This window comes from Morchella sextelata (assembly GCF_020137385.1).
Source record: "Morchella sextelata strain SCLS chromosome Unknown scls_9, whole genome shotgun sequence".
Lineage (NCBI taxonomy): Eukaryota > Fungi > Ascomycota > Pezizomycetes > Pezizales > Morchellaceae > Morchella > Morchella sextelata.
In genome coordinates, this window is record NW_025408624.1 from 635,846 (window position 1) to 648,775 (window position 12,930).

The 12,930-nt window shown below is 45.6% G+C and overlaps 5 protein-coding genes across 5 annotated transcripts; 2 read left to right on the forward strand and 3 right to left on the reverse strand.

The window, feature by feature from the left end:
• Positions 1-686: 686 nt before the first annotated feature.
• Positions 687-1,471, reverse strand: H6S33_012847 (uncharacterized protein; the record flags this gene model as incomplete). The annotated part of the gene is made up of 7 exons (XM_044844191.1): positions 687-719; positions 799-807; positions 918-959; positions 1,033-1,113; positions 1,210-1,315; positions 1,372-1,391; positions 1,457-1,471. 7 exons carry the CDS (start codon positions 1,469-1,471, stop codon positions 687-689), a joined length of 306 nt encoding a protein of 101 aa, XP_044694556.1.
• A 785-nt stretch (positions 1,472-2,256) lies between these two features.
• H6S33_012848 (uncharacterized protein) lies at positions 2,257-3,141 on the reverse strand (the record flags this gene model as incomplete). Its single annotated transcript, XM_044844192.1, has 7 exons — positions 2,257-2,280; positions 2,353-2,418; positions 2,479-2,532; positions 2,670-2,739; positions 2,804-2,866; positions 2,956-2,975; positions 3,139-3,141. 7 exons carry the CDS (start codon positions 3,139-3,141, stop codon positions 2,257-2,259), a joined length of 300 nt encoding a protein of 99 aa, XP_044694557.1.
• A 59-nt stretch (positions 3,142-3,200) lies between these two features.
• On the forward strand, positions 3,201-4,346 carry H6S33_012849 (uncharacterized protein; the record flags this gene model as incomplete). Its single annotated transcript, XM_044844194.1, has 6 exons — positions 3,201-3,208; positions 3,267-3,280; positions 3,547-3,727; positions 3,785-3,855; positions 3,911-4,093; positions 4,186-4,346. 6 exons carry the CDS (start codon positions 3,201-3,203, stop codon positions 4,344-4,346), a joined length of 618 nt encoding a protein of 205 aa, XP_044694558.1.
• Positions 4,347-4,688: 342 nt separating this feature from the next.
• Positions 4,689-6,081, forward strand: H6S33_012850 (uncharacterized protein; the record flags this gene model as incomplete). The annotated part of the gene is made up of 2 exons (XM_044844195.1): positions 4,689-4,762; positions 4,830-6,081. The coding sequence occupies 2 exons, from the start codon at positions 4,689-4,691 to the stop codon at positions 6,079-6,081; spliced, it is 1,326 nt and encodes a 441-aa protein (XP_044694559.1).
• Positions 6,082-8,117: 2,036 nt separating this feature from the next.
• On the reverse strand, positions 8,118-12,629 carry H6S33_012851 (uncharacterized protein; the record flags this gene model as incomplete). Its single annotated transcript, XM_044844196.1, has 14 exons — positions 8,118-8,185; positions 8,241-8,396; positions 8,467-8,568; positions 8,664-8,808; positions 8,890-9,249; positions 9,310-10,073; positions 10,122-10,458; positions 10,512-10,715; positions 10,779-10,870; positions 10,920-11,308; positions 11,391-11,442; positions 11,500-11,758; positions 11,807-12,540; positions 12,593-12,629. The coding sequence occupies 14 exons, from the start codon at positions 12,627-12,629 to the stop codon at positions 8,118-8,120; spliced, it is 3,699 nt and encodes a 1,232-aa protein (XP_044694560.1).
• Positions 12,630-12,930: the final 301 nt, after the last annotated feature.

Here is a 12,930-nt window from a genome sequence, read left to right on the forward strand (position 1 = left end):
TGATATTGTTAATACTATTTATGGTATGGTGAAGGTCACGATGAGAACACCCTAAACTAAAGTACCTTCGACCATTGGACAGGTGCGATCATAAAGATCGTTTGGCAACCCCGAGAAAACCATTGGGCAGAGCACAATAAACCTCGAGGCAGCCCTTTATCTCTCGTCAAGGATTATCGACCAGTGTAACGGTTGGTTTTCATAGAGCACTTATTCCCACCCAGTTCGCGCCATGTGATTTTGAAAGTCCGTGTCTTTAGAAAGCAACTGGTAGAGAAGAGACTGCTCAGAACATCCCTCGTTTATGCACACCTCTGCCCTTACCTCTAGAATAGGTACACCTCAATAGACCCGATGACTCCAGATGAGGTGTGAGTGATAAAGTATGACTCGTCTGATTTAAGTGAATTGGGTTTTGCTAGCTTATTTATGGATTTGCAAACAGGCCTATCGATCTATATGTATGATACGCAATGAGCAGTTAAGGAAGGAAGGAAGGATCGCTTATGTATCACTGTTGAATGTAATAGAATTAACGGATGTTACAGTACTTGAGTAGGGCTATCCATCGCAAACTTTCCTCAAAATCTTTAGGCTAAATATTTTGCGATGGATTGTGCATACATGTAGTTTCCGGGGTGCCTACAGTGTATTTCAAAATATCGGCTGTAGATGAACTGGGGTGACTATGTAGTATGGTAAAGTAAGAAATAGTCGAGCTGTGCACGTTATCATCGTTCCCATTAACCCTTAACACACTAGGACCTGTTCATCAACAGACGGCACTCGTGTACTTACTCTAGGTACCTACAGTTGCCCTCCGCTATACCGAATGCCAAAAAAGCTACAAATCTGCTATAACGAACGGGTTTTGGTGATCCGAATCCGAATTTCACATAGAAAATGATAGATTTTACCTGCTGTACTGGAATATGCAGGTTCGTTATAACGGAGGGCGACTGTAGGTACAAGGCTCTGGCATTAAGTGAGCGAACTAAATGGGTGTTGACAGGTGAGGATCCGTTCACTCACTAAATCCCAGAGCCTTGTATAGTCTGAGTACATGGATACACCATTCTCCACATTATTATTCCCACGCCTAGAAAATGCCTCCTATGTATCCCGCACGCCACACGCTTAGAAATACCCCCTAAATTACTTCTTTCCCGCCCTGTGCAGAAGGAGGAACAGCATTGGCTGTGCACTAACCAAATAGCAGCTAGCTGTTAGTCTATGTGTGACGTCACATCCACCTATCTGTTCAGTGCGCCAATCTCCAAGACTTCCCTGGTGGAGTTTCTGCCGAGCTGCACACCTTAATATTGGTCCAGTCCAACAGCTGCCCCAAGTCTTTGCAGTACAGTCACTCACGGGGTGAAGGCGGATCCTGTCTGATGGCGGTCAGGGATTTGAGGCCAATAACAGAGTTAACTTTGGGACGCCAAGGGGAAATTACTGCAAACACAACCATCAGACAGGATCCGCCGTCACTAGGTGAGCGACTGTAAACAAAATCTGAGCGTTCTTCTCACGGGAACCCAAGATCAGGGTACTGTTTAAGATACCACCCGACGTAAATCATCCGTGCACATTTCATGAGATCCAAGTTCCAGGAAGTTAGAGTATTTGTCAATCCCGATCTTACAAGATCAGGGGGTCGGAGTATGATACATGTCTCACTTGAGGAAAGTTAAGTCTAACTAGCGATTTCACGGAGAGGGCGGATGTTCCCGCCGTTCCACTCATACTCTGGGGATAGCTTGTCTCAATTCATCCCAGATCCTAGACCCTTGGCGCTTAAGGACAGATGAAGAAGTGTCAAAGCAACAACCAAAATAATAAAAAGCCACCCACCGATCATTATGCCCTTCCCCTTTGTGGAAACATTGTATAATGGGGCATGTAACCAGAGAAGTGTAACTACATGTGTGTGTAGACTGTAGTTGCATGTCGGTAAAGGAACACCTTTTTTGGCCGGTCCAATGTATGCAGGCAAGAAAGTCATTTGAGGATATGGCGATAAAACTAACAAAGTCACAAAAGCCCTGGATCAAGACCTCCAAGACTGTTGCTGAGAAAGTATAATCCAGTTAGTTGATATACTGGTCCATGATCCTTTTTTAGTAGTATCCGTAGTAGCGGTTGTGCACGTATATTGATACGATTCAAAAAAACTCAATACACCCATCTGAGACCTCCAGATCAATTATTGGGTTACCACCAAAGCTACCCGGGTAATCCTAGCTGGTAAAAAAATCAGAGGCTTGTATGAAGCCCTGTCTAGGAACTTGTAAAAACTTAGTTGCAACAACCTCGTTCATATAGGTAACCATTGATCTAAGGTATGCATACATGTAGTTTATGTCTCCAGGTAGGAGATCTTAACATGAAATCCCCTGAAGGTAAGATTTCGGGAACCTGCTCAATTATGATCGGCCTGAAACAAACCCTGGAATTGAAAGAATACGCGTGACGAACCTTTTGTACTTCTAAATTCTGGAAAGAGGTCCCTTGGTTATAGCTCCCGCTGGCCTTGAGAATCAAAAGCTCTCCAGATCGAAGGCAACCAACAAAGACAAGGATCTCTCAGCAAGATACGCGAGGAGGAGCAGGACTCCCGAAGCTGAGCAAAGATCCATTGTGTACCAACATATAAGTAGTTATAATACCCTGACTGGGACAAATTTTCCCATGTCCAGGTTAGCATTCTCGAAGCCAGAAACAAAATACGGGTATTGACTGCACAACACCCGTCCGTCGGCTAGAAGTAAAAGGGTCTGCTGTAGCTTTGGAGACGTTATACCACAAGATAGAGTGCCAGAGCCCCTGTCTTGTCGGTGTTTCTAGGCTTCGCAGGCAAAAAAAACTTAGTTGATAGAAAGAAGAAAAGACGTCAGAACTCATGGTCTTTGACACCAAATTCATAGTGCTCTAATTTCTAATGGGGGGCCTTACGTCGGCGTACAGCCAAGACACTAGATGTTTTTAAACATGTGGATCTCAGTTCATTGAGATCGATCTAGGGCCCTAGCGTGGCACGCGAATCGGTTGCCTCCTAGATCTCGCGTATCGGCACGAGCAGGGTTTGGACTCCGGAGGTGAGATCCAGCTTGACCGATCTGGGACACTCTATGTTACCATCGGGCCCACGGGGAATATTTTGTGTATCCACTTTCTCAGTGCCAAATCTTATAAATTCAATGTTTACGTAGCCGAGACGTGAGTATCGTTAGCGGATTCCTCAACTCTCACAAAAAACTACGTAGGACCAAGCTTGTAGGTTTCCCTCGGATAAAGCCGGAATAAATGTGACGAGTGTATAAGGGTGCGCTCGCCCCAGGGTACAACACCAAAGTAAAGAATTTATTCCCGAAAAAAATATATATATAAAAAATAAAAAAAACCACCTCAAACAGCAATATACTGATTATCGTATCTACTGTGGTAGTGTCCTCCTCAATTTTTTTTACTTAACCCTCCCAGTAACGATATCTTTTTCTCTTTCTCTATTGATTGAGGTGGATATTGGCTATTGCTTTATCCTAGAGGCAACCTCAGGCTCTGTTACTACTGGCCGACACCCGCCCGGACCGGATAGATACACGAAGCAGACAAGCGAGAATAAGACGCTGCCAAGGATTAACAGCTTTGTGATCCGCGTTATCCAGCCCAGGCACTCGGCATCGACCAAGCAAGCGAGCCTGGCGTTCGACGAAAGCCGAAACTTGTGAGTGAGAGAAGTGTGAGTGGGTGTGTGAGCTAGGGGACTGATTCGTGACAGCAGGCAGCAAGCAGGAAGCAGTAAGAACCAGCAGCAAGAATTCAAACACAGCACACCTGGCCGAATTCTCCCCAGTCCGTCCTTTTTTCCCGAACATTAGTGGGTGGTCTCAAGGCTAAGGGTCTCAAGAAAAAATAAAGAAAGGGTCTCTCCAAGGACCACCAAGCCGGCAATTTCCCTTCCCCGAACAGGTTTCCGAAGAGACAGCTGTACTAGCGTCTTCTAGGATCACAGTGCGTGTTGTACTAGTTAGAACTGCTGAACAGAATCCCACGGCTCTCTCCCCACCCCTCTCTTGGGATTCTTGGGATTGTCTGTGCCCTCACCCCCCCCCCCCCCCCCCCACACACACACCACCTCCTCTCCTCACTTTCTAACTCCTCCTCCACTACCTCCTCCTCCAGGTCCCCCTACCTGTTCAACCCACTCCTCCTTTTCATCATCCTCCTCCTTCTCCGCTCTCAAAGTTTCCCTCACCCCACGATCGTTCCCTCAATCTCGATCATCATCTTCATCCAACACTTTTACCTACTCACCCTACATTTTAACTCTGCATCAATCATAATACCAATCAATCTCCTACGTATTATACACATTACCAGCAGAAGCAGTTGGAACAGCCCATCATCACATTTTGTAACACGTTTACTGTCATTGCTGGTCTTTTCTTGGACACTCAGTCCTCAAATAGCTATTCTCGCTTGTCTATTCTGAGAAAACCTTATCTTGCTTCTTTGCATCCTTCTCTCCCTTCGCCTGCAAATCCTCCTTATCGATCGATCCACGATCCTCACCACTTTTTCGATCCTCTTCCCCCCATCGCTACCTAGCTTCCCCAGATTTACAACTGGAACACCAGCCATTGATTCATTTAATCTACTGGAATCCTGTGCGGTGATCAGTAATTATGCCTCCTCAACGGACAAACCCCCCAACCAAGGCCGTCAAAACCGAGCGCACACATGAAGAAAACCAAGAAAGGTAAGTCGTTTAGATTCAATAAATACTCATCTCAAGGTTCCCATTATCTAACTAGTTGCGCGCGCAGGGCGTACATTGCGGCTTCCCGGCGAAGTGATCGCAGCTTAGAGGCTCGCATCGAGTCGGCCCGTCGAGCCTCAGAGATACACAAGAAGAGGACTGGCCGCGCGCTGCGAGTGACAGAACAAGATGTCGTCAACGAGGAAATGTACTCGGAGGAGGATGACGACTATCCAAACGTTTACAGAGGACTCACTCGGAACCTGGCTGCAGGTACAAACGAGTGGAATCGCCGCCTCAATGCTTATCTTGTAAACCAAGTCGCCGTGCGGAGCGCTCTTCACTTCGATCCAGCGTTCATGCAATATAACCGCGGCGGCGGTGCTTATCCTCCAAACACCATTTATCCACCTGGGTTCATGACTCAAAATCCCCAGATGATGCAGCATCCCCAGATGATGTCGCATCAACAGCTGATGCAGCCAACACCATTGATGCATACTCCTCAAATGATGCATTCCCAAGGTGTTCCCTCGCCGCAGATTCAGACTACACATGCTTCCCTCCGCCAGCAACCGTACCCTTCTCCTAACGGTGGTCAAAGGCTTTATGCAAGACAAATGCAGGTGCATGTTCCCCAGGGAATACAAATGCCACAGTATCGACAGGAAGGAGCAGGTATCCGACGCTCGTCCATTGCGGTCCCACCCGCTGCGTCGCCGGCTTCTACATCGTCAACCACCAGGAGAATGAGCTCCCCCCCGACGAACTCTACAAGTCAAATGAACTCAACTCAAATAGTATCGCCACAAGCAACACCTCAGCCACCTCAGAACCGTGTGTTACAGCCTACATTCGAGCAGACAGCCTCCCCTGAGAGTGTGCATACACCATATATGCCTCACAACGACTTTCCCTTCGGATTCCCATTGACTGCTGAATTGCCACCCGAGACACAGCAATTCCTGCACAGCGCGCTTGATCCCAATGATACTTTATACCCATCATTGATGAATGGCTATACAAACCCGACTTTTATGTTTAATCCCAGCGCAACAGGACTGAAGACACTCGCTCCAGATGCATCCTCTAACTATAGTGCTTATGATTTTAATGATTTGTGTGGGATCAACCAATATTCCCTTTGCGGAAGCTCTGATGTGGATGTACCATATTGTTCACCAGACCCCAGCGCACCGCAGATGATGCCTTCACCTCTAAAATCGTCGCCAGTATCTCCTCTCGGCACTGATGATGGTCTAGGGTTGGCAGATGGGCCGTGGTATCAATACATCAACACAGAAGATGTTGCTAAATAATCCTGAAACACTGGGAAACGAATATATGGAATGATAGGGAAACGTAAATTGTACAGGCAGGGAGGGCGTTGGTCAGGTGTTTTCGTTTATTTCTTGATCATTTATCTTTATTTTCATTTTTGGCCAGTATTGGAAGATGGCGTTCGGTTTTTATGTTATTTTTTCTTTTTACCCGGAATCTCACCAGCGAGGTTCTAGCTGTTCCGTTACTTGCCATGTTCTTGTTAAATTTTTACCTAGGAGTCTATTTTCTAATGTCAGTTTCGTTGGTTGCCTTGCTCTATTTCAAGTTTGTGGCAATTGCCCATGGGTATTGACTACTAAACGGGAGAGAAAAAAAACCGTCCTGTCGCTTATCTGTCTGAGTGCATCGTACCTCGATAACTCCGCATTACATCTACTATTTCTAGAGGGTGTTGGGGAGACTTTTCTTAATTTCTATTCTTGCTGCGGTTATTATGCCTTCTTGAGTTCTCCATTGCAAACTCAAGTGTACCTACGTATTACATATTACCCGAGTGATGGGCATCAATAAACAAACAAAAATACAAATTTTGATTAAGCCTTAGCATCTCACACGTAGAGGTTTTTTGGTAAAAATGAGATGGACGAAGAAAGAAAAATAAGCCCTACCAGGAATCAGCGGTCTGGTTCACAGCTAATAATATTATCAAGTGTCCTACTTAGCTGCCAAGCAAATATCAGATCCGGATCGATCTCGAACCTGGTACCCGCAATTGGTGCTTCAGACGACTTTGAGTATCGTGAGGTACCTGATGCCAGTGTAGGGTAAGGTGTATACGTACCTACATAATTACTTCATATCTAGAGTATCTCGGCTCATAGCTGGCATCATCTAGTGGCTATCCGCCAACAGCAGCTCCATGCCTGAGCCCGCAACCCTTAATAATTTATATGTGTACTTGGAGGGCCGTATCACAAAATCATCAGCAGAAATGTCACAGGCCCGCTCCCAATGCCTGCTCCTATCATTTCTCGACCTGCTTGGGGGTTTTTATTTTTTGCAAAATTTGCAAAATGCCTCTAAAAAATAAAATAAAAAGCAAGAAAGAAAAGAAAGAACCCCTCCTCAAACACCCAACCTCCCTTTGAAAGAGGACAGAAGTGGAGAGGGAGAGAGGGAGAGAGAGGGTTATTTGCGTTCCGACCAGCTCATATACCCCTACCTAAACCGGTATTCGTTTTTGAGCAGTAACAGCAAAAAAGAAAAGAAGAGAAAAAATACTCTTTCTGTTTCCATTCTACCCAGCTACACGTTGCACGTGGACAATGACCTCGCTGCTCACAAAAAAATAAAGTAAAAAGAAGGCAGCGACGAGTGCAGAACAACACCAAGTGGGATGCAACGTGCAGTCGTTCTCTTTTCTTTTCTTTTTTCTACGTGCTGCCAGTTTCCCGTTCCTCTCGGGCTCGCTTTGCGGTTGTTACGATACCCACTTTATTCATCACAAAGGGAGGCTTCACTTTTGTTGATGGCAGCGGCGGTTGGGAGGGATTTCCCCATGTGGGAAAACCCCGGATTCTGATTCTCGGCCCCCACATGCTTCACGAACGAACGAAAAAAAACTCCGGTGTGTTGTCTTGAAATATTCCTCCGCGGCTGCCGTGGACGATCTTTTGAAAAAAAAAATAACGAGGAAACAATAGCCTGGGGAACCACCTCCACGGCCTGTGACCTTCAATACCGTCGCCCAGACCTGTGCAGCCGGGTGTTCTGTAGGTGTTGTGACTTCAAGGTGACTAGATATGCATGCAGTGAGAGTTGAGATGGTTTTGAACATTCGTCTGCGCACGGCCCCATTACTATTGGCCTGGCCAAGCGTGGCCAAGCAAGAATGGCCATTGTTTTACTTGACTCTCGAATCACAGGCTCACACTCACTACTGTGGCACGGAAGTAAGTGCCTTTCGCAGACAGGCATTAAAGAAATGTAGTATTTACAATTCGACGGGACAAAAGTTAAAAAAGATATTGATAAAAGAAACCCGACTTCTCCAAGCCCAAAAAGTTCGAGATCATCCCATAATAATTTCCCGTCTGACTGCCTCCATAAGGGTTGTACACTCCTCTTCTTTCACAAAGACTATACGAAGCTGTCAGCATTCACATAAATGGCATCCCACCCTGGAAAAACATACCGAGAAAATATGGAGTTGGCGGATTATTATTGCTATCGTGCGTAAATACCTCTGATACATTACTAACTTCTGTAACATATCCATCGTTATACTTGCGGAAAACCTTTTTTTGATAGTCGTAAATATAGATCCAGTAGTGGCCGAAAGTGGCCGAACCTATTTGACGCTCATTAGCTTTCATGGTCCCTCCTATCTTTTTTCTTGACGCAGAAATTTGCAAACTTACCGCGGTGGATGAATACGGAGTGGATACGGTAACCATGTTTACGCATGTCCGTGAACTGCGAATTGATACGAGATTCGCGGTCTTTGATATCTTGTTCCAAGACTACAAAAAATGATGATTAGTATTTGTAACAGCAATACCCCCATTCCACCCCAAAGGAGAGCGGGATAGGCTAGTAAAAGAAAATGTGACTTTACCCTCAAGTTCTCTTCTCATTGCTTTTGATCTCTCCTCAAGCTCAGCCAAAACAGTGGGATTTATCTCCATGTCATCCTCTGTGCTATCAATCCCAGAAAGCCATTCCCTCGTAAGGTCTAGAGCCTCCGATAACTTAACACCGGCCTTCATATACCATAATTAGCAATAGCTTTAGTAAACACAATGCCATTTTTTTTTTTTTTTTTTTTTTTTTTAGATATTTACCTGTGTTTTCGTCATCGAAACTTTCCGTCTCTCCAGAATTTTCAATTCCTCCTTCCATTGCCAAGACTTCTCGCGCCTCTCCTTGAGGTCCTGGTTATCTGTATCGATATATCTGTCCAGGTAGATTGTCTCGTCAAACTTCAGGTGCGAATTTGATTTATATGCTGCAGATCTCGCTCGGTCAAACTGAACTCTCTGAACTTGAATCTGAAGAATGGGTGGGAGGTGGCTAATTGAAAGGTAGCGCCTAGCCTCACGACCCTCAAGATCAACTTGTTCGATATCAAAACTACTGTCAAGAGCCGAGTAAATATCTCTATCACCCTCAGCAACGTTAACCAGCAAATGCGAAAATAACTCCTACTCGTAATTAGCCCATACCACAGTGAAACAAGACACAATTTCTTTTTATATACTAACCTCTTTAATACGTGTTTCGGCAGAGTTTGGGAAGGTCAACGTCTGTTTTGTTTTTCCATAAAAGAGGCGCTTAACAATGTCAATTTGTTCCCCATTCTCATCAATCTCCTCGGGCTTAATTGCCGCCTCAAGTTGGAAAAGTACATTCCCAATGCATTCTGTGACATCCTGTTGTTTCCCGAACATCATCATATCCACTTTGGAAGAGTCCTCCCGTTTTGGCCGCGGTGGAATCGGCGGCGGCGGCCTATTTGGCACCTCCGGTGGTGGGGTTAATGGCGCCTCAACTTCTTTCCCTTTTTGAAACCCACTAGATCCTTCGTTGAGATCTACCCCCTGGAGAGGAGGCCTTAGAGGGCCAACAAATCCAAAGGGGCCTTGTGTTCTTGGCGAGTAGTTCTCCTTATTATCCATATGGGTTGGCTTGATGTCCATATTTACCATAACATAATCTTCTTCATTGGGGCCAGAATAGGGAGGTGGGGGGTCATCGTTAACCAAAGTGGCTTCACTGGCGTCATCATCACCAGTGGCTTCCGGAGTAGACATTGATTTTTGATCAATTTCCATTTTATCACTTTCATCAGTAACGTTGATGAGAGGTAGCGCCGGGCCCATGGCAGTCATTGACCCACGTCTCACCTCGTCCTCGGCCTCATCTTTAGAGCTCACAAGCGCTAGATAAGCCAACTCGCGTTCCGGGGTGACAGATGATTGTGCGGATACGATTAGATTCTGATATAGGGTACGAAGGCAGCGAACAACTATTAAAAGTCAGATTTTGAAACTTCTAATCATGAGAAATCACTCACATCTCTTCGCTCTCTCAACCTCCTGTGCAGTGACTTTCCTTCCACCAACTCGTTTCCGTTCAATCACTTCATCGGTGATTTCCATCTCTTGGAAGTTATCGATATCTAGAATCATGTCTCGTAGAGGCCTGACGGTAAAATAGAATTGTAACAGGCTATTCAGGTAACATGTATTTCCGATATTTTCGATACCAACCGGTGAGTCAGCAGAGCCCATGATAGGCTGATCAGACTGCCCTGTTTCCAAGAAGTTCTTGATTTTGGCACTATCACGACTACTCGCAATAGCTTTGAGAGCTGCTCTCAATTCTTGCATACGCTTTGGATCATCTTGCAGCTGTGCTACTTAAGTATATGGCTTCTAGAAAGAATCGGTCGGTTTAAGCTTACCCTGAAATTGAAGACTGATATGACCAGATCATCGGGAATCGATCTATCGTCGGTTCCCAACCGAGCGTACGCGGCGCCAGTTTCCATAGGAGTTTCAATTGTGCCTGTCTCAAGAAACGTGAGCAGGACATGGCTCTGCCGAGCTTCCGCGATGATTTTCAGCGCCTCCCTTCCCGTACTCTCATCCACTGCATTATCACCAATCTTGGTGACCCATTAGAAACATTCATACGAGAAACTTGAGCTATAATGAGGTAGAATCCTTACTCTGACTTTGTACGCCGACAAAATGAAGTCGTCTGGCGTTGCTGACGTGACGTTAAGCCAGTCATAGGCAGTATTGATATCCCGAATTGATACTTTTCCCACGTCAGAACAGACCACCATCACTCTTCTAGAAGATATCACCTTTATCTGACGCATTTAATATCCTCTGGCTCTTTAACGCATGTCCAATGATTCTTAAGTTGGCTCTTGCTTGATGCTCATGTACTGGAGCATCTCTCACACGACTTTCAAACGACCCGATAATAAATGCCTCATCGCTATTATATTTACCTGGGTCAACACCAAAATATTCGTAACTTGCTGATAATTCGACGAGAGTATAGGCTCCTTCGGAGCGTGCCTTGGCAACTTCGATATTCAGCATTTCGCTATGACGCCCTGCAGCAATGTTTTCAAGACATTGAAAATAGTAAGGTTTATTATCAGGATCGCATGCGCTCTGTCGTTCGAATGCCCAGAAAACTAGAGGATCTGCGAAATCTCCTACTGCTCCAATGCCTGCATAATATCTGCAGACGCGGAAACGAACATTTCAGTTAGATGGGCTGGTTGTAAGCCTTTCATGCTTGAATGATTTTAGAAAGCACTTACGGGTGTTCGGGGATGGTAAGGTCTATAGTCCAATTACTAGAAGTGCAAGGGTCTAAACCGCAAGAATCAGCTATAACATATGTCGATATAGACCTCAAAAGGCCCTTACATTTCTCGTTTCCAAAAAGCCTTTTTATTTCTTTATTTGCTCGTACAATTTGCTGGCGTACATTCGCTTCAAATCTTGTCATTAGCTCTTTGATCCTAAGAATTCTGAGATGAGGCCTGTTACGCTTGGTGTAATCATGATCAGGCTTGCGCTGATCCATAAGAATCATAATCTCTTCTAGCATATCCTGCATGTTTTTAAAAACACCTGACTCTGGATTATCCAACATCTCCAAACTTGGCGGTTTCCAGGTTTCACCCTGTTGCCCGTCAGCCCAACCCCACCACTTTCCGCACTTCACACATACCTCCTCGCTGCTCGTAAACCCGGCTAGCTTCAGCAGCACTGCTGCGTCCCTCCCAATGCTCGTCACAAACCTCAGGTTCTGTGAGGGTATAGGCCTCTGATCTCTCTGCTTTGCATTTTTGATATACGTGAGCAATGTCCCAAGTGCAACATATGGCTGGGTCGGCGCGATCTCGCTTTCTTCGGCGAACAAATATGGAAAGCTTTCTTGAGCATTCTTCATTCGTGCTCTCAAAGTCTCTGGATCGACAAGCAAAGACGTCAACTCTGGACTCAAGATTGGAGCTTTCGTCGTGATTGTAACAATAGTCGGGCATGTTGGTCCCGAGCAACTGAAGACTAACTTATCCACCCATCTCCCTTGTGGGTATTGATTAATGAAATCTACCGGCTCCGAAAGTTCTATCTCATATCGAAAGTGGTGAAGTGGATCCCCCGCTGGGCAGATGCTACAATCGTCGTACTTCTTGTTTTTCGTGAATTTCACTTCGATATCGAAATGCAGCCGGCACTCGTCACAGATGGCAGCGACGTTATATGCCTTGGAAATATCTAGTACGTCCGAGAGCGGGAGGACACAGTCATCTGTGAGCTGCGAGAGCATGTGCTTATGCCCGGGGGTGCTTAAGGCTTTGCCTTCTTCGAATTTTGGAGGTTGTCTCACGAGGATATTTGCGCCCTTGATTTGCGGCGAGTATTGCAGTAGATCCTCCCATAATCGGGGCCCGGTTTTACCTGGAGCTCAAACCATAAGTACGGGAGACATCAAACAGAGGTGTAGACAAACCCGGAGCGAAAGATGGATTTGGTAGATCTTCTAGCATCTCGTCTATAGCTTGTTTAATAGGAGGAGGCTGTCCTCAAGTGTCAGAAACTTTACAGGTCAAATCAATGAGGGGTTTATAGGAGAATGAAGACGAAAATGATGATGAAAGCAGATGAGATTGAGTGGATCCAATGTTGGAACGTTTCTATGTACATGGCATGGTATGTATCCTTCTCTCAGGTAAGCATCACTTACATAGATGTGTAGGTAACTCCCCGCTGCTGCTGTTCTATCGGGATTGGAGTTGAACCGATAGCTGTTTGATTAGGGCTGGCTTGCAGTGGATGTGGGGGCTCTGC